Here is a 20462-nt window from a genome sequence, read left to right as displayed (position 1 = left end):
CAAACTCAACAACCATCAGCCTTGAGGAAGTTGCCTTCTTTGACATGCAACCAAGTTCTCTAAAATCTATTGTGTTTTCATAGGTATTATTTTTAAAAGTGATGGCTTGATGGTCCAGAGATTGGTCTCTGGCATCAGACAGACCTGGTTTAAAAGGTAGACTTTTCTTATTAGTAACTGTATGAGCTTGGGCCAGTTACTTGACCTCAGTGGGCCTCAGTCCCTGCTCTGTAGAATGGATACAACAAGAGTACCTGTCTCGCAGGGCTGCTGTGGGAACCAAAGGCGTTAATGTACGGACAACAATACGCATAGTGCGTGGTTCATATTAAGTTGCCAGTAAACTAAAAAATGATATCCAGTAGGGTAATGCCTGATTGAAGGCTAACAGGCTTCTATACTGCAGTACATTTCAGTTTCACTTTGCTATTGAACATTGCCAATCTCCAAAAGAAGTATATATTATGGAGTATTTCTCAAACTCATTTGACAGCATAACCCTCTTTACATGCAGAATGTCCTAGGATAAATGGTGCAAAACCCACAAAGCACTGCTCTAAAATCTCAAGTTATTTGATTAAAGAGAGGGGAAAAAAGCAAGATAAATCTGTACAGACCAGATTTATATGGCTTAGAAAGAGATTTTAATTTTTAAGAATAGGGATCCTTCAGAGCTAGTATTATAGCACTAATGTTAAATTGGCATCTATAAAAATTATTGTCTAGCTTGGCTTATATCAAAAACTAGAGGAACAGTTAAATGTTGTAAACAAGCTTATTTTATTCCTAACCCTTCTGTAGGGAAATAAAAACTATTGCCAGTCAGAAGAGCAGGGTGATGCCAAAACCCAGCTTGCCCCTCATGTAAGCTAGCAGGCTGAGAAATCTCGTTCCACATTTTGATGAAAAGAAAGCTGGCAAAGATCTTTGAAGGGACATTGCACTTCAGAGATGAGAGCAAATTTCCCTTTCTTAGAGAAATGGGCTGGATTATTATATAGCCCTTTGATTCTCTACTGAGGATATGTAGGAACTTTGATTCTGTCTCAAAGTAAATCAGAGCTAGTAGTTTGGTAAAAATTGGGGCCCACCGTTCAGGAGAGGATTTAAACAATTCTGACAGTGAGAGGTCTTCTCTTGGGGCCAGTTATAATTTTTGATCTCCTGTTTTCCATCTACCTCTAAAGATTTTTTGAATATAGGAAATGAGTCTAGATGATAGATTAGATTTTTTTAAGTAAATGAAGTCTAAAAAGGAGATGATCATTGAACAGTAAATTCAATTGATTTACCTTGCATAGTCATCAAATCAAATTTACACATTTTTAGCTCTAAGCTTCCTCTGAAGACACAGCCCCTGACCTCCAAAAATGTTATCCGTTATAATAAATTTTTAAAAAGGAAGATGTCTCTTGTGGCAAAGACAACCTGATGACCCCCAAGGATTCTTGTTCGCCTTCCATAGCATACAGGTATGGTGGGAAGTAGCTACCTGGACAGCAATTGCATTTCCCAGCCTTCCATATGTCTAGGTGGGCCAGGTGATTGGGTTGGCCAGTGGAATGCAGCAGAAGTGATGCACATCTCTCCTAGCCTGACTCCCCCAAATCTCCAGCATAGTTTGTAATATCTTTCTTCCTCACCTGTTAGCTGGCTGTTGATAGCCAGGAAGACCCAAACAGACAGTGGAGCCTCCATAAGCCTGAGTCTTAATCAGAGCCCCCAGCCCCCATACTGGTCACTGGGTGAACAAGAATGAGACCTTTGTTGCATTAAACAGCTGAGATTTTAGAGTTTATCTGTTATTGCGCCTAGGGTTATCTTAACTAACACACTTCAAGAATTTGAACTTCATAAGTTTATGTGTTAACTTTATCTGAGTTCTGCTTGAGGTGTTTTTTAATTAAATTTGCCAGCAATTTTTTTTCTTATTTGCTGGCAGATCTATGGAAATATTGGCCAGAGTAGTATGCTCCCTGGTTGCCCAGCAACATTCAATACACTACCCACTCATTTAATGAACAACCGCTTATTTGCATGTGCTTACTATGCGTCAATATATTGTAGGCACTGAGGATACAATAAATAACAGAACCATGTCCCTGTGTTTAGAGAGCTGACATTTTAGGGGCAAGGAGGTGGAGAAGAGGGGAAGAAAGACAATATATATCCAGACCAGGGGTCATCAAACTTTATCTTTAAAGAGCCAGACTGCAAATATTTTAGGCTTTGCAGGTCACACAACCTCTGTAGCAACTACTCATCTCTGCTGTCATAGTGCAGAAGCAGCTATAGACGATACCTAAACAAATGAGTTTGGCTGTATTCCAAAAAAAAAACACCCTGTATTTATGGACCCTGAAATTGTAATCTCATATAATTTTCACATATCATGAAGTAGTCATCTTTTGATTTATTTCAACCATTTCAAAATGTAAAAATCATTAGCTCATGGGCTGTACAAAAACAGGCATTTGGCTGAATTTGGCCTGCAGGCTGAAGTTTACCAACCTCAGTAGAGATCAGTAAACCAACAAGAATATATCAGAAGGGATAAGCACTGTGAAAAATTGGGACAATGGGATTGTGCTGGGTGGCTGGGGGTCACTTTAGATAGCTTGGTCAGGGATGGCCTCTCCAAAGTGACTTTGCTTGGGCCAAACTTGAGTGACAAGGAGAGACACTGCATATGAAACTACAGTGATTGAGAATGTCGGGTAAAGGAACAGAAAGGTGCTAGGGTAGCTGTGGAGTTATGAGCCAGAGAAGGAGGAGCAAGAGCTGATGTCAGAGGGACGCAGCGTCTGGTGTTCTGAAGGTCAAGACAAGGTTATATTTTACCTGCAGTAGGAAGCCAGTCAAAAGCTTTAGGCAGAGAAGCAATATAACCTGATGTATATTTGAAAATTATCATCCTGGCTCTTGTGTGGGGAAAATGGCCTTCTAGAGGGGCAAGAACATGGCCAGCAGGACTAGTGACTGGTAAGGAGGCTCCTGAGTGAGTCAGGCAGGTGTGGAAGGTGGCTTGGGCTCTGGGGTCAGCAGTGGAAATGGAGAGAAGTGGTTGGATTGAAGCTCTGTCTTAGAGCTACACCAGGTCTCAGTATGTCCAAAGTTGGGTGGCAAGGATTTAAAGAAAAAACTTCCAAAGGACATCTGGACTGGAGAGCTGTGCATTGACATCAGTAGGACTTTGTGTCACTTTCTTCCCTGCCCAGTCTTTCCTTTCCAGTTATACTTGGGTCAGAACTGGGGATGACAAACTTGGGGCACGGCAGGGGGACACATATCAAGCTGAAATGAGACTTGGCCATTTCAAGTCCAAAATTAGCTACAGGACCAGTAGTGATGGGCAGAGATGGTTAAATCAACAATGATGGTCCCTTCATGAAAGACCTTCGAGAATTTTCCTGCGCTTCTCTCTTGGCAGCCAGTTACCAGAATTTGTGATCCTACTTGAATTTGACAAGGTATTTTATTTGGATAGAGGTCCATAAATCAGCACCCCACGGTGAAGTGGAGTCTCTAAATGGGATTTCCCAAGGATTTAGCTTTAGTGGAGCCAGTGCCCATTCTGGCATTTGAAGATCCTAAGCATTTGATGGATGTATGTGTAGAGCACACACATTTCAGTAGGATGTCAAAATGGACCCAGATAACTAGAGGGTGTGTTGGCAGATCGGTGACCAGGATATGTGCCTAAAGATCAGGAGAGAGTCCTCAAGGCCCCCGGTCAAGCAGCAGTAGCCCCTCTATTACCTTCATCAGGTAAGGCCAGGCACTGCTCACTGAAACCAGCACAACGAGGTCACCGTGAATCTGAGAAATTACTTTGAATCTGAGAAATTACTTTGTTAGGTGGCTGATTGAGTAAAAGGCCTGAAGCCACAGATGTGGAGGAATTGATTGTCTGAAAGTCAGATTCCCCGTAAACAAAGGATGCTTAAGCCCACATTCTAGGAAAGGATTTAGTCATGGGAAAGTAAGTTGAAAAACAGCCCCAGGATCTGAAAAATAAAGCGCAACGATTTGCTTGTGGATTTTAAGGTTACTCTGTAATTTCTATTTGCTGATTTATCCATTCCATGGGCTTGCACAGCCTGACTCACTCAAAATCAAGGCTGACATAAAAATCCCTGTGGCCTAAAGAAGGCAGTTGAAACAAACAAACAAAACATGAGCTGAATGTCCACTCCATGCCAGGGGCTACTTTTGGGAATCCCTTGATAAAGGCAAGCGGGTAGCAGACATTGTTTCACTCAGTGCTGATGGCAACCCTGTGAGGTAAAGGGCATTATTCTCCATTTGGAGATGATGTAACTGAGATCCAGGGAGGCTAAGTTGTTCAAGGTCACGTGCCTAGTAAAGAGTAAGGCAGAGACTTAATTCGGGTCGTGTCTGTCTCCAAAGCCTGAGCTTATAACCATTCTGCCAGTGTATCTCACCAAACCACCCAGAGCATCATGGACCTCCACAGGTTGGGAATAGAAAGCATGAGCAGACCTGTTCTGTAGAACTTGCTGGGATGATGGAAATGATCTATTGAATACATCTGTGCTGTCTAGTATGGCAGCCACTAGCCACCTGTGGCTACTGAGCGCTTGACATGTGGCTAGTGCAACTGAGGGACTTTTAAATTTTAATTATTTAGAATTAAAGTTAAATGGCCATCCATGGCTAGTGGCAACTGTATTTGACAGCACAGGCATAGAGAGCATCAAGTTTGAGAGATGAAGACCCTGTCTTCAATGTGCCAGGCGCAGCCCTCAGAACTTCTGCACCCATTAGATCATTTAATCCTCTCAGTGAGCCTATGAGATTGACATTGTTATGGTGACCCCCACTTAAGGCACAAAGAACCTGATTTATTTGTCCAGAATCATAGGCTGGTAAGTGGTGATGCCAGGATTGAGTCCCAGGATTCCAGAGCTAATACTCTGATCCATGACACCCTACTAGCTTTATACCATATGTGCAATGCCTCTTACCCACTACGCTGTGCCACCCCAAGGAACTAGGAATGTAATGAAGGCCATGGACAGTAAAATAGAGGCTGCCATGAGGCATAACAAGGGAGCCTAGGGAAGGCTTCCCTGAGGAGTAACATTTTCTCTGAGTGTTGAAGGCTGAGGAGGAATTGGCCAGGCAAAAGAAAGTGGTGGGGTAGGGGGAGTCCTAGGCAGAGGGAACACGTTTGAAGGCTGGGAGGTGAGAAAGAACATAGTATATTCCTGGAAGTGAAAGTTGATCAGAATGACTGGAGTGGAAGGAGGAAGGAAGTGAGTGTCAAGGGTCAAGGTCAGAGAAATTGGCAGAGGCCAGAGCACACAGAGTGTGGTAGAATTCTGAATGTTTTCTCCAAGGATCTGAATGTTGTTCTAAAATGTTTAATATGCATACATATTATACATTACATACATATACACAAACTAAATTTCACTTATACTTCTATGTGGAAAGTAGAGGGGATACGACCAAGTGTGGATCAGGAGAAGATGGTTCACTTCCTCAATAAATCATCATTCTCAAGTTCTTACTTTGGAATCCTATAGGAGCAGCAGGGGCATTTTATACACATCTATTGCTTTATATTTTCACAGTAATTTCCCATCCCTTGGATCTTCACAAGCACCCCAAGACAAAGCTAGAGATTTTTTTAATCTCCATTTAATCTCCTCGATTCTCAGAGGAAGGAACTGACTTGCCCAAAGTCCCAGCTGGTTAGTGGCAGAGCTGAGGCTAGAATCCTCATTGCCTGCGTCTCTTCTAAGAGATCCAGTCCAGGAAAGTGGGCTTCCAAGGCCCTCAGCTCTGGCCTGAGCCTCTGCTCAGCCCTCTCCCCCCTGTGGAACTGAGGCAAAGGGACCTTTACCTTTCGGATGCCGTCGTGCTTCATTTCGATCACATGGAGGGTGTAGTTGGTCCGGCGTCCTTTCTCATTAAATTGCACATTTCCTGTCAAGCCTTCAAACCGCACCTGGAAAAGAAAGCCAGGTGGTGACCAGTGAACCCTGACGTTGCGCCTCATGTTTGTTCATCGGTTTGCTTTTTCTGCTGAAGTGAAAGTCCAGAACCTGAGGAAGTTACGTGGGATGAGGTCTTGGAGTAGCATCAATACTAAACACTTCTCTACTCCTTTGCCTGTAGCAGTCATCACTGTTAGAGTACAGTTCTCTTGCCTACTAAACTGAAATTCATCCTGAAAACTTTTTCACCCATTGCTTTAGGCAAACAGTAACAATGGATCAAAGTAGATCCTGAAAGGAAATCTCTGTGCCATCCTCAGTCAAACTCCCCCATCAGGACTACCACTGTGAGAAAGACCACTCCTCAGGTGCACACCTTCAGATGTAGAAACTGAAGGAGACCTACAAAGGAAGAGACTGGTGTGCCATCCCTGGTGAGTCAGGAGAAGACGCAGGACCAGGAGCTGGCCTTGTGATGCCTTGGGCTATGCCTCAATATGGCTTCTTAGTTCCTTTGTGAGTCCAGGGATTACAATACTTGAGAGCCTAAAGACCTAGAATTGGGAGACCTGGATTTTACCCCAACTTTCCTCTGAACAGCCAGGTGACTTTGGGCAATTTGCCTCTCTAAGTCTCAAACTTCCTGCCCCATCTACCTTAAACGACACAGCAAATGTGAAAGTGTTGTGCAAACTTTAAAGCACCTGAGGAGATTCTTTATAAGACCAGAGCCTTTCAACAGGTCTCAGCTGGTGGAATCAAGATGCGTATTGGAAGCCCCCAAATACGCTGCATGGGACTTCTCCACAAACGAGACAGATTAAACTTCCATGGCTTCCTATCTCCAAGTTCGTTTTAAAGGCCAAGTAGTCAACATGGGGGATCCAAGGCCTTTGGAACCAAGCCTGCTGCTCTGGAGGTGACCAATAAAATTTATCCACCCTCCAACTGGGGATGAGTCTAGCTGTGTATCATCGGCTTGAGTGTAAGAAATCACATTGTCCAATGATGATCCACCATGTGTCCTCAGATCAGTCTGGCCTAAGGCCAGTGACATGAGCCTGAACCTGTAACCAATATGAACCCGGCACTTTAACCCAGCATTATTTACTTCCCCCTTCTTCAAATAGCTTAAAAGGAAGCCTCACAGGGTGTTACCATTTTCTGACAGTGAATGATCAGTCCCTCTGCCTTCAGAAGGTATAAGAATAGCTGGGGTGTGTGTGTATTTGAGATGCGGAGGTGGGAGGGAGAAAGAGAGAAAGAAGGAAAGAAGAAAGGAAGGAAGGAAAGAAAGAAGAAGGAAGGAAGGAAGGAAGGAAGGAAGAAGGAAAGAAAGAAAAGTGTGTGTGTGTGTGTGTGTGTGTGTATATGTCTCCTCTCAGGCTGACCCTCCCATCAGCTCCTGGTTTGAAGTCCCAGTGGGGAGGTTACAACAGGCCCACAGCACTGAACAAATTATATACCAAGCTCTTCACTCTCTGAGATGAAATCTGGAGAAATTCATGCTCTGGAAAAGTCTAGGCTGGTTTTGCTTTTCAAAGAGGAAGCAAAGTACCAATCCTGCTACGAAGAATAAGAAGAGAGCAATCCCAATCCACCAGAAGCTTCACCTTCTCGCCTTGGTCGTCTCTTGCCCATCTTTAGCTTCCCATTCATTGCTGTGTACCAACTTATGTGACTCATTTGGAAAAACAAACTGGGATAGACGTGCAGATGGTTTGCAGAAACAGAAGTGTCATTAATGATTCAAATGGGCATCTATTTTTGTGCTGGTATCAAGTGTCATACTAATTATCATTATGTCATTCATGTCATACTAATTATCATTATGCCATATTCATATAGCAAATTGCATATTGTCTCTATGACTCAGTTTCCTCATTTGTTTCATGAGACCCATTAGGTTTAATTATGTCTTAAGGTTGGTTTACAGATTAAATGAGATATTTTTTGATCAATGCTTGCCCCATGGTGAGTATTCAACAAAGGCCAGCTATTATTTTTATTATTACTAATTGTGTTATTAATACTACCACCATTTTACAAGCGTTTATGAAGCATTTTCACACGTATGACTTCATCTCCATTCATAGCAACCCCCTGATCTAGGTCAGTTAGAGAGAGATTAGGATCTTCACTTTCATGAGAGAAACCTAAACTCTGGAAGGTAAAGTGATTTGCTCAAGACTTAGGACTTACAAGTGTCCAAGGCAGGCCTGAAATCCAGAGCTTCTGACATATTCTGGTTTCTTCACTTAATACACCAAGTGGCCTCTCAAACAGAGGACAGTGCTACTGTCCTAGGCTCTGAGGGGTGACACAGAGATGTATAGCGCGTGTGTTCTCCAGGCCTACTACTGACTGCTATCCTCTATTCCAGCTGGGCCTTCCCCAGGCTGCACTCTGTTAATTCCTAACTATGTGGCCATGTACAAGTCACTGTGCCTATCTGTTGTTGGTTTCCTCCTCAAAGGACTGAAGTGCTTTGCATATTGTCTGGGACATAAATGTTCGATGAATAGTGTCTGTTATCTAAGTGATGGTGATGATGATGATGAAGATAATGATTACTACTACTACTGTGCTGTGTACAGTGGGTAAGCAGTATGGCAAAGAAGAAGATTTAACATGGAAGCCTTGGGTCTGATAAGCTGTGGTCTCACAGCAGGGGATTCTTTCAGCAGAAATGAGGGTCTTTTCACTGTCATTTTTACATGCCTTTCTCAGTTTCCAAAAAAAATCAGCAGCAGCAAAGTTTTGTGACCCGAGGGCCCCTTGTGTTGCCACAATGTTTTCACAAGATGCTGCTTATTTGATGTTCCCAGAAACCCAGTGAGTAGCAAAAGCAGAGGTTATTTTGCTAATGTTGTAGATAGGATTACTGAGACTCAGAGTCACGGCACTTGGGTTCAGGATTCACAGTACATCAGGAGAGGCCTGGAGCAGCTGAAGGCTCTCGCCGTCTAGCTGGAGAAGCCAAGACTTACACACCCTGAGATAAATTAAAGTGGGAAAGAAGATGTCCCAGAATTACCGTTCCATGATGGCAGAGCAAGGAGAGGTCAAGAGAATGGATTAGCCCCAAACCATTTATGAGGACAGTCTGGACTCATAGAGGAATAAGCTTCTCAGAAATATATGCTATGGGCACGTCTGGAAACTGCCATCCTATCCATCAGGACTGAGCCTCTGGGCCCTCATTCCCCACTCCCACCCCCTGCCCCCATGCTGGGGTGACAGGGGTCAGACTGAGGGAAACCTGGAGTTTCCCCTTAGTTCCTGCCTCCTGGACCTGCCATCACTGTCCTGGCACCTGCTGACTCCCCCTGTGAAAGATGGAGAATTAACCTTGGATTTCCTGTAAATGGTATTGGGTGCCAGCTCAGAGTCTGCCACCCATGAGATGCTGAAGCATAAATTTTCTTTCCTGCTTGGTGCCCGCTGATTGCTGGTTAGTGTTTCTACTACTTGAGCCATCAACCCTGATGACTCCTCCATCCCCATCCCTAGGGGGGGCAGCGGAGATGCTCTGGGCCGGGGGCTTCTACAGCCTTTTTGTGGCTGCCGTGAGGTGGATCTGTTCTCTTGGCCTCTCCTCCTGAATGCTCACTGGGTGTGGGAAGTCAGAGCCTGCGGGCTAGATCCCAGTAGACCACATTCTGGTTATACTAGCCAAGTTAAGTCTCAGGACCCCTCTGAGCTTCCACTTGCCCACCTGAACAATGGGAAGAATAATCCTGCTCTATCTCATGCAGTTGCCCTGAGGTTCAAAGAAGCTTATATATTATCCCTTTTTTTAAAAGAATATTTTTGAGCCTTGTGACAAGCCAGTGAGGGAGGCAGTGCTAAGAGGATTATGTCCATTTAAGAGATGAGGAAATTAATGCCAGAAAAGTGGAGCAATTAATCCAGGATCCCCCAGATAGTGCTTGGTGGAGTCATGGTGTGAACCCAGCTCTTCTCTTCCTACACGCTAACAGCCAAGCACGATGCCCACAAGTCCTCACTTGTACCCTCACTCTAGCCTTCTGCTTGGTATCATTTATATCCTCACCCAGACCCTCCAAAACCCAAATCACTCTGTTCAAGTTCACCCTTCTTTTAAGGCATGAATGACCATCCATCTCAGTTAGCTTGGGATCGTTTCAGTTTACATGTCTTGTTCTGGGATAATTGGTAATAGCTCTCCCTTTCACTCTTAAGTTTGGATGATAAATTATATGGTCACCGTATTTAAAGCCCCACTTTCGTTCCTACAGGAAGCCTGGTAATGTCCAAATTCCTCAGTCATGGCATTCTTTTCTGACAGTCCATAGCACCAAGAGCCTGGCTGTGTTATTTAGCCCTTAATCTATACCTTTGTGGCTATTATTTGTCAGGAGCTTGTCTTTCCTTCAACACTGGGTCTTGAGTCCTGAAAGGTATGGACTGTGTCTTACACCCCTATTGCCCAGCTCGCCCCAACCTCACCTAGCAATGTGCCACGTAAACCTTCACTTCCAATGGGCGTGGTCATTGACTGACAGATTGCAAACACAAAGGAAAGAGGGCTGATCCTTGTTTAGGGCAGCGATTCTTCAACTGAGGTCCTTAGCTGAGCTTCTAAGAGTGTCTATGGTCCACCTGACTCCTGGTCATGCAAAAATATGTGTGTGCATTTTCTGGGAATAAGAGTACAAAGCTTTGTTTCCCATCATATCCTCAAAGGGCCTATGACCCCCCCAAATGCTAACAGCCTGACTTGGGGAGCTGGATCTTTTCTGCCAGCCAGAAGCCAACTTATGGGCGCCCTCATGCCTCTTCCTTCCTGGAGCGCCGAGGAATTCCAGGATGTGGGTTCATTAATATTCTGAATGGCTCCTTGGATGTCAGGCAGGGAGCAGGCAGGCTGATTGTCTTCACTCTGCGGCTGGGGAAACTATAGTGGGGTGGAGGGGAGCGGGGGCATGTAGATATTACCCAGGGCCATGTGCTGTTGCTGGCTGGGCCATAGCTTGTGTCTCACCTGCTGGGCTGGGCCTTCGAGGCTTCAGAGCAGAGCAGTTATGGAGACAGGGTGAGGTAGCAAGGAGATGTGGGTTGGAGTCCCACTTTTACCACTAACTGTATAATTTTGGGAAATTTAAAAAAAATCTCTGTAGCTCAGTTTCTGCATTTATAAAGCGCAGTTAATAAAACCAGCTACCTCAGAGGGTTATATTGAGGATTCAGTGAGATCAAACATGTAAAATATGTTCAGAACCTTCTGCATAGTAAGCCCTGGACATATCATAGCTGGTATTACCATTATTTTTAGAATAATGTGCTAATTCCTCTTGGCCTAACTCACAGACATCCCAGCTCTACCACAAGCTGACCCACAGGTCCCTCCCCATGTGTGACTTGAAGGCTAGTGGGCAGGGCAGAAGAGACTCGAGCCCCCAACCTTGGGTTCCAAGGACCGAATGTCATTGGGATTTACCCAGTCTACTGTAGGCACACTGCTCCTCCCTAGGGGCATGGCTTTTTCAAGAGATGGGTCTTGAGGGTGAGATGGTTGGACAGTGGCCATGAGTGTGTGTGTAAGGCCCTGGAGCTCAGTGCGTACAAGCAAAGGCCCCTGGGGCCACAGGACAGTGGTGGGACAGGAAGAAGAGCCCTGGATGGGTGTCTGGTCCAGCCCGTGCTGCTAAGCTGCTGTGTGACCCCGGCTGAGTCACTGCCTACTCTAGGTCAGCTGCTTCATCTATAATGTAAGGGAAAATGGGAGTCGTAATCTTTCAGGTCTCTTTCAGCAATACATGTTTGTGATTCTAGGTGATTAACAAAGATTTGAAAGTAATCAGTTTGAACAGCTGATTTTTAGATCAGAATGTTGGTTTTATTTTTGTGTTTGTTTTGTGGCTAGTTCTCCCTGCCCTACGTCCACACCCAATAGAGACTGAAGGGAGTCTCTTGAGGGCAGGTCTTGACTTCTCTTATTGTCCCCAGAGCTTGGCCCCAGACCAGAGCACGGAGTAGGCTCTCAGGAGCAGCTGACTGACACACCCATGTCTTGACTCAAGACAGTATAGAGATTATTATTTTTTTGACTAAGGCAACTGCCTCCTCTCAACCCCACTGAAGGCAGAGCAGGAGCCTGAGCATGTTACAACCAGAAAGACGTGGGTTAGAGCATAAGAAAAAATCAATTAGATCCTTAGAGTTCTTAAGCCAGTTGAGACCCAAGAGTTGTCTCTCTAACTGCCTCATTGTCATGGATGAGGAAAGGGAAGGGTGTAGGAGATCTGAATGAGTATTTCAAGGTCACCCAGAGACTCAGGGGCCCAGCGGGACCTGGACCCCAGCTCTCCTGATTCAGTGCCCTTCCTGCCACCCACGTCGTCTCCAGGCTTCATCACTGTCACGATGGCATCAAGATATCCTTCCAGGGATGCCCTTAAGATGGGAGAGGCAAGGGAGCTAGAAGGGTTGTGAAGCTGAGGGCAAGTCCGTGGGACCTCCTGAAACTAGCTTCACACTGCAAACAGAATCTGTCTCGACTGTGGGGTCTGGAAGAGCATTTTAAATAAGCCAGAAGGCGGGCACGGCACCTTTGGCGATCATTCTGAAGCTGGTGGGTGTCTGCTCTTGCTGCCTAGCGATTCGGGACCACCCTGCGCAGAGACAGGGGGAGGGCAGAAAGGGCAAATGGGTGGACCCATTTGCGTGTAGTCACAGGGCAGCTGCTTCACTTCATTCCAAAGGACAGAAGTATAATACATATTCCATGTGCAGGCAATTCATCCAAGCTGAAGAACAGCCTGTGATAGTCCTGTCTTGTCTCTTTCTCCAGGTTGTGAAAATTGTTAGAGCTGTGCACGTGTGGCTGGAAAACAAATGGGAATAGCTGTACATTTTGCTCTACATTTCTCCTTCATTCAGAAATGCATCTCTCCTTCCCTGGGAGCCCAAATTCATCTTCTGTTGAATGGAGTCTTGAAAGTAGAGCTGGTCTTATCTAGGCAACACTTAGATGGGGAGGGCAGATCCTGAGAGGCATTTGCACCAAAATATCTTGCTGTTGCTGGCTTGCCACTGTGTCTGATACTTGGACATTCCTTTGCAGTGAGCACTGCCCTCTTTGCCCAGTCCCCTTTGGAAACACAGCCTCTCTCAGGAGGCATGAGAGGCATCGTATGGTGCTATCCGTCAGGAGTTGGAGGACCACAGCCTGGGCTTGAGGTGCTTCTAGAAACTCCTAGAAACTTCTAGGAGCTCAGAGAGTGATAAAACTGGGCAAATCCCCAGAACCTTCTAAACCAGGAATGTTAAATACATGGCTCACGTGTACCTCTGTCTCATCCTGCTTCCACAGCAGACATATCACTAATTGAGTATTTATACTCCCCCCTGTTGGATTCAGCCTCAGAATCCTCTGCATAGCCAACTGATTGGAGGGGCCTGACCATTTTCTATCCCCGTTCTTTACCTGTTGTTAAGCGCAAACAAAATTGATGATTGCAATGCTGAGAAGCAAGAAAATAGAATCAGAAGTCCTGAGAAACATTTTCAGGGTCCCATCATGACATGTGCACAGAAAGCAAAGGTAATGAAGAAATCCAGAAAATCAGGGCAAGAGGGGGAGTCTCCAAGAGACTGCTAAAATGGTTCAGTTTCATCCTTGTATATCTCAAGTCCCCTTTCCAAATACAGAATCACTGGCTTCCCCTTTTTAACATAAACCCTAAGCAGAAAATAGAGCTTTTGTGCTATCGGGAATGACTATTCCATACTACTGCGTTTTTTTGTTTTGTTTTTCAAATTTCTGCATGACCTTCCATGTACGCCAAGAGCCACAGACACAGTGCAGTGGCAGTCCAAACTTCAGGCGTGCTCTACCTTTTCTTTTAAATAGCTACGTCCCACCTGAAACTGATGCTGAAATCCCCTGTGAGGCTCCCATAGGATGGGGCAGCCATTGCCAGCCTCACCTGCTGCAGAGCTCTCTGGATGTCGATGCCCTGGCCCCAGGGCACAGCTGGGTTAGCCAGGCAGTCCCCAGCATTCCCCCGGCGAGAGATATCGATTCTCTGCCTCCGCAGGCTCTGGAAAGCCTCAGCCATCACCTTCACCCCATCGTAGGTGAGCGCAGAGGTGTACTAGTGGGAGGAACAGAGACAGTTAGGTGTCAGAGCGAGCTGACAGGGAGGCAGGTGGGAGCTGCATCTGGGAAGGAGCTTCCCGGTGGTGAGGATGCCTGCAGGGATGGGGAGTGGGGGGGGGGAGGGGAGCAGCCGTGAGCCAGGAAGTGCCTGCCTCTTAGATGGGGGCTCCTGCTCCACCTCATAGCCGATATTGCCCCCCTGGATTGTGAGTTCAGTATTACTGCAGGTTGTGACGTTAGAAGAGAACTTTAGAATTTTGTGTTCAATCTTGCCATTTGAAAATGTTGGTTCAACTGGAAAAAGAATCCATAGATTAAATACAACACATCTGTATCTGTCTGATACAGTCCATGGAAAACCACTTGGTGTTCTCTGTGTTATAGTCATCAGTTGGGAGCCAAGAGGAACAGTTTACTCCACCATCCCTGGTGACAGTAAAAGAAAAAAAGAATAATCCAAGAAGGGTCAACTCTTAATTATTTCCACATGTGGTTCACTCAAGTGGCAGGTTTACATTCTGCAAACGTTCCCCTTGTGCTTCTTCATGCTAACCCTCAATTTTATCCCCCTCTCGCCTAAAAGCGGGTGAAAATGTTGAAACAAAAGCAGGATAACAATCCAGAACAACATTTCCCGGCACTGGAACTCATGTCTGTCCTCGTTAATTTGTCCTCAATGTCTAGCATGTTCTCTGGCACATTCTAAGTTCACAGTAGAGTTGTAGTATGAATGTATATGTATTTTTCCAGTTCTTAACTTTGATTCTCTTGCTATTTTAAAAGTATATACATTATATTTTATTTTTATAATCAGCTCCAATCTTTTGGAAATTGGGTGGGCTTTTCGCATATTAATGAATTAACTGCTGTGTGGTTTGCTCATTGCTTTAAAGAACATTTGTGATTTTGCTTGCTTAAGCTCATATTGAAATAAGTTTTTATTTCTGAATTGCTAACTCAGTTTGAGCAAAAGTGGGATGAGAAGCATCTCGGTTAAGTGGCCTGCCATTCACAAAAAGAAATTGACGAGTGGCAAGAGAAAGTTGCCAAGGATCCACAGTTCGACGTGGATAAACAAATTTAGCCTCAGAATCCTTCTCAACACAGTGTTTCACACAGCCATTGCCAAACTGTTGAATTTGATGTGGGAAAGAAAAATTATCCCCTATCCTTATTCTAAGCCATTATCAAATAGCAAACAATATAGATTTTGGCTGCAGGATTTAAAGCTGCCTTGCTGGGAAGTGAGAGACAGGTAGTCTGCATGATAATTGGTAGTAGACTCTCTGAGAAGGAGATGTGCTGGTTATTGCTTAGTTAAATTTCCTTGATTTTTAGCTAGGTACGTGGCTGATTAGAAAAAGGGCCAGCTCACTGCACAAATCTAGGAGGCTCAATCCATGAAGAAATAAATGCATCCCCCTGGAGCTGTGTAACATGGTGGTCCTGCCCAGAGTAGAGACGTCATTTTCCAGCTTCCCCTGTAGGTAGCTGGGGTAGGTTTCTAAGATGTGGCCAATAGCATGTAAAGGGAAGATCTGTGTGTGACTTCTGGAAAGAGTTCTTATAGGAAGCAGTTTTGATTTTTATTTTCCTTTTCCCTTCTGGCTGGGTAGAATAGGGAGGTAATTGTTGGAGCTTCTGCAGCCATTTGGGGCTATAAGGTAGCAGCCATATGCCGAGGATAGCAGAGCAAGAAGATAGAACACACCTCAGTGTTTGATGATTGTGAAGCCATTACACAAGCCCTGCATTGCTGACTTCTGAATTTTGTTTATATGAAAGAAAATCAAAATATTTATCTTGTTAAAACCACTGTCATTCTGGATTGTCCGTACCCTCGGTCTTTACGGATACACTTTGCTTAACTTGTTCCTCTTAGAAAGTCTATGCTTATCTAAAGGCTAACACTACCCAGGAATCTAGGGCAGGCAGAGGGACCAGGCTGGTCCTTTGCCTCCTGCTGCCCATCCTCTTACCTTAGGTCTTTTCCAGTCCACCCGGGTGTGGTCCCGAGCATCACTGTTTTTCCACTGCTGCATGATCTTGGCCGGGATGGTGTCTGTATAGTTCACCAACTGGAAACCTGTTACATTTGCTCCACTCTCCTTGAATTTGTTTAAGTCAATGTCCATGAAACCCTGGGTGGAGAGGCAGGGAAAGAAGTTAGAATATGCTGCCTGGATACATCCATTTAACCATGTTACAGAATCACAGCCTTTTCCACCCAGTTCCTACTTAAGGTGAAACCGACTTAATGGAGAGACAGTTGTGTCTCCCTCCCTTCTGAATTCTGTTATCACTTAGTTTGTGCACAGAGTTAGCACAGTGGTTAAGAGCACTTGCTCAGGAGCCAGCCATGCCTGGGTTGGAGGGTGGGCTCTGCTACTCACAGCTGTGAGTTACTACCTTGGACCAAGTTCCCTGATGTTTTCTCGTATGAATAATGGAGGTTAGGAGGCGGGGGAGAAAAAGCAGTGCGATGATCCACGTCAAGTGCATGGTGCAGAGTGATCAATAAATGGTGGCTGAGATTACTATGATGACACAGATATGCAATAGAATAAAAAACAAAAGAGGGGGAGGTTTTTCCTCTACCGTCACCACTCTCCACCCATTTGAGAGGAGAGGAATCTGAAGTCCATCAGGGGCAAGCGCCTGAGGGCTCCCCAAGGTCACCAGCATGTCTAGAAGAGGCTGGATGCTGATTACCCCTCCCCCTGTGCTCTTTCCTGTGCCACAGCTGAGGTCTTCTCTAGCCAGTGAGGCCTGATCAGTTCTCATATCCGCAAAGCGTTTTTTATTGGGAATGAAACTTTCCTCCCCATTTGGTAAAGTTCATTGAAACTCAGGAAGCCTTCAATTTAGAAAAGAAACCTTGTATTTGTATAATATATTCCATAGTGTACAATACTTTCAAATCTACGGCCGCATTTCACTTTATGGCTTTATAAGGTAGAAATTATATGCTTATTTGTCAGATAAAGAAATCGAGACCAGAGTGGGAGAGTCATCTTTACAGAGTCATTCGTTGATTTAGTAGCAGAGAGGGGACCAGAACTAAGGTCTTCTGTAGGTCTTCGCTCACTTGCTCACTTGTCATTCAACGAACATATTTGAGAACCTACAGTGTACTCTTCTAATAGTGAGAAAAACAACTTCCTTCTCTTACAAAGCTTACTTTCTAGTGGGAAAGATAGACCATAAACAAACGAACTATTAGGTATAAAATAAGCTACAAGGATGTATTGTACAACACGGGGAACAGAGCAAATATTTCATAAGACCTATAAATGGAGTATAACCTTTAAAAGTTGTGAATCACTGTATTGTACACCTATAACGTATAGTATTATACATCAACTATACTTCAATTAAAGAAAAGTAAATATGTAGCACAGTGTCTAGAGTACAGTCCAGCAGAGTATACTATGCAGTAGCTATGAGTCCTCTGAAGGAAGATGAAGTGGGGAAAGAGGATGGGGAGGGGAGGGCAGTGCCATGCCCCGGAGTCATGATCCGTTTGAGCCTCCCTGAGATGGTGGTGTCAGCACGGGGACCTGAGTGAAGTGAAGCCGTGTGAGTGAGCTCTGGGGAAATCTGGGGGAGAGCATTCTGGCTCAGAGGTCGGAGGATGTTTGGCATGTTCCAGAAACAGTTAGAAGGCTGGTGTGACTGTAGCACAGTGAGTGAGTGAGAGAGAGGGTGGGAAATGCAGTCGGCAGCCCAGGGCTGGATCACATAAAGCATTGTGATCACCTGGGTTTCTTTTTAAGATATAATTGGCCGCCCACTGCAGGAATTTGAGCAGGGATCATAAAGTCATTGCTCTCTGAGCTCCACAGCTTGGAGAAACTGCCAGATCCCTGGGGGTGAAATGGGGGAAGGAGCAGGGGAAGCAGTGTGGTGGATTGAGGTTGGGGAGAGCCATGGACAGACAGCTGAGAGCCCGGAGCGCTGGCCCCAGCTCTGCCCAGGTCTCTTCATTTCTCACTGACTTGATCCAGTTTCCTTACCTAAACGATCTAGTCATCAATGACTTAATGACTCAAAGACACCCCCCCCCCACACCCATGCCTCTAAAGTTCTGCGATTCTTTGTTATTTCTATTTTATAAACAAACTAAGCTCAGTTCCGCCCTGAGCCTTTGCCTAGCTGTTCTCTCTGCCTGGAAGTGAGCTTTCCCTGGCCGACTCCTGCCCATATTTTTGGATCTCAGCTAAATTGCAGTCTCTTCAGACAGCTCTTTCCTGACCCCTTATGTAAGATTCAATTCTTGCCCTGTGGTAGTTGCTATTGATGCCCTGCTGATTTCCACTCCCCCACCCCTTAGACACTGATATTCCACTTTATATACTAACTACAAATACCTATTACTTCACCTACGTGCAGGGTAAGCCAGATGTATCAGGGAGTTCATTCACCCAGAGCAGCTCTCAACCAATGACAGATGGGGAGTTCGTAGATAAATACTCCAGAATCCTCTTCCCTGGGTGGGGTAACCCTGAGGCATGCTCTACACCCAGGTCTAGAGCTTCCCTAAAGGATGGAGCTCCGTAGCCCCGAGGGGTAACTGTCTTGGTTATGCACTTTTATCAGATGCCTGCTGTCCCTTCCCTACTTCACATCCCTGATTCCCTGCTGTTGTTTCTGGGATTCGGAGCCAAAGAAGCTGCTTGTACTTGAATTGCTGTCTTAAGACCTGCTTCTAGTAGAACCCAGTCAAGTCACCCCCAGCACCCAGTCCGGTCAGTTCCTTCTCAGTGCCCTGTTTATCACCATTTGAGATGATCTCGTTTGCTCATTTATTCCCTTGTCCTCTCTCCTTGGGTTGGAATATCAGCTCCATGAGGGCAGGGACCTTTTCTGTCTTGTTCACGGATGTATACTAGAACCTAGCACCTAGAACAATGCCTGGCGCAGAGTAGGTGCTCAACACATATTTGTTGGGTGAATGAATGAAAGCCAAAGACTTTCTTCAAGCAAGAATGCTTATGAGCTAAGGGGAAGTGTGATCACCAGGCAGTAAATGCCAGTGCGTGATTTTAATTGTTTGAAAAGAGAAGCTCATGTTGGAAATATATTTTGTGATTAACTTTTCCCATAGCTACAGTTTACAGACATTCACAGGGGTCCACTGAATTGCACAGTTTCTAGCAAGCTTTTAGTACAGATGAAATCAGAATTAGGTTCTCGTACCCAATAGGCATTCCAAGACGTTCTACTACCTAAGAGTACAACCAACCCACCCCTGGTTAAAAGCTAATGAATGCACAGTTGAGAGACTTCCCATAATTTTTAGAGATCTTAAAAAGAATATCTTGTTCAAAAAATAACTATTGAGAGAATAAAATGAAAGCGACCTCCTGCAGTCAAATTCTGTCGCTTGAAAATCTGTAACAAGCTTCCGGGCATTCTGTATTGACTGCCCCCATCAACGTAATGGGGGCCATGGGAAATGGAAGAGTTTATTCAAACATAAATGCCACTCAACTCCATCACCAGAGTGTCTGACTACAAGGTTACTGGAGCCAAACCTCAAGTTATATCTAATCAAACTGATGGGACCTCTAACTGAACTCTTCAGCTCCCCTGAGAAGGAAGGGACAAAGAATGATAAAATAAGCTCCTATCTGTGCTGTTAGGTAAAGGACACAAAATGAGGGAATAATTTTTTTCTTTTTTACCATGTGAATATGTTTTCTTTTTCGTACTGTTAAAAAATAAAAATAGATCCTCAGATAATTTTGATATACATTGCTGGTTCAAAATCATCTGTTAAGTCCCTGGAAAGTGGGGGAGGGAGTGGCCGTGGCAGAACAGGGAAGAGAAGTCATGGCATTGGCTGACTCTTTGATACGGTCTGTTAAGGGAGCCCTGCTTAATTTGTTGTCTCTTGGCCTGGAATTAAAGAACACTGGCGCTGTTAAATGCTCTACTGAAATGCAGCTTCAGAAGCATTGCTCCTCAGGATAACAGAAATGACAACAATGGCAAAACTGTCACTTCTTATGCATTATATAACTTCATCTTCATACAGCCTTTTGAGAATTATGAAGTTGTCTTTTAAAACTGAAAAATGAAATAATCAGTCGAGAGTCACCCTTAGATTTATTAAGCATTTCCCAAGCTCTTATCCTGAGCCAGACATTCTATTAAATGCTTTATATACATAATCCTATTTAATCCCCCCAAACAACCCTGAGAGGTGCACATGCACAGTAGGCACCGGGTGCTCATTTGCATAAATGAGTATCTGTCCCAATTTTATGTGTGCGGAGCTGTGGTTCAGAGACCTTTGGAAACTCTCTTGAGGTCACCCAGCAAGCAAGGAATCCAGCTGTGGTCCAGCCATAAATCTGTCTTCT

General features: G+C 44.8%; 1 protein-coding gene across 4 annotated transcripts in view; it reads right to left on the bottom strand.

Annotated features, from left to right (window-relative positions):
- GRIA1 (glutamate ionotropic receptor AMPA type subunit 1) overlaps positions 1-20462 on the bottom strand; it is a 308685-nt gene that overhangs the window by 96487 nt on the left and 191736 nt on the right. For 3 of the 4 annotated variants that reach the window (XM_061188360.1, XM_061188359.1, XM_061188362.1), the window contains 3 exons: positions 16074-16235; positions 13922-14089; positions 5873-5977 (listed from right to left, as the gene is read on the bottom strand). In XM_061188360.1, the coding sequence (XP_061044343.1) occupies positions 5873-5977; positions 13922-14089; positions 16074-16235 (435 nt within the window). The remainder of the gene's footprint in view (positions 1-5872; positions 5978-13921; positions 14090-16073; positions 16236-20462) is intronic. The other variant, XM_061188361.1, reaches the window with a different exon arrangement.

The sequence above is a fragment of the Eubalaena glacialis genome, chromosome 4, assembly GCF_028564815.1.
Source record: "Eubalaena glacialis isolate mEubGla1 chromosome 4, mEubGla1.1.hap2.+ XY, whole genome shotgun sequence".
Taxonomy (NCBI): domain Eukaryota; kingdom Metazoa; phylum Chordata; class Mammalia; order Artiodactyla; family Balaenidae; genus Eubalaena; species Eubalaena glacialis.
Note: the sequence above shows the minus strand (reverse complement) of the source record. Positions and strands in the feature narration are given on the sequence as shown.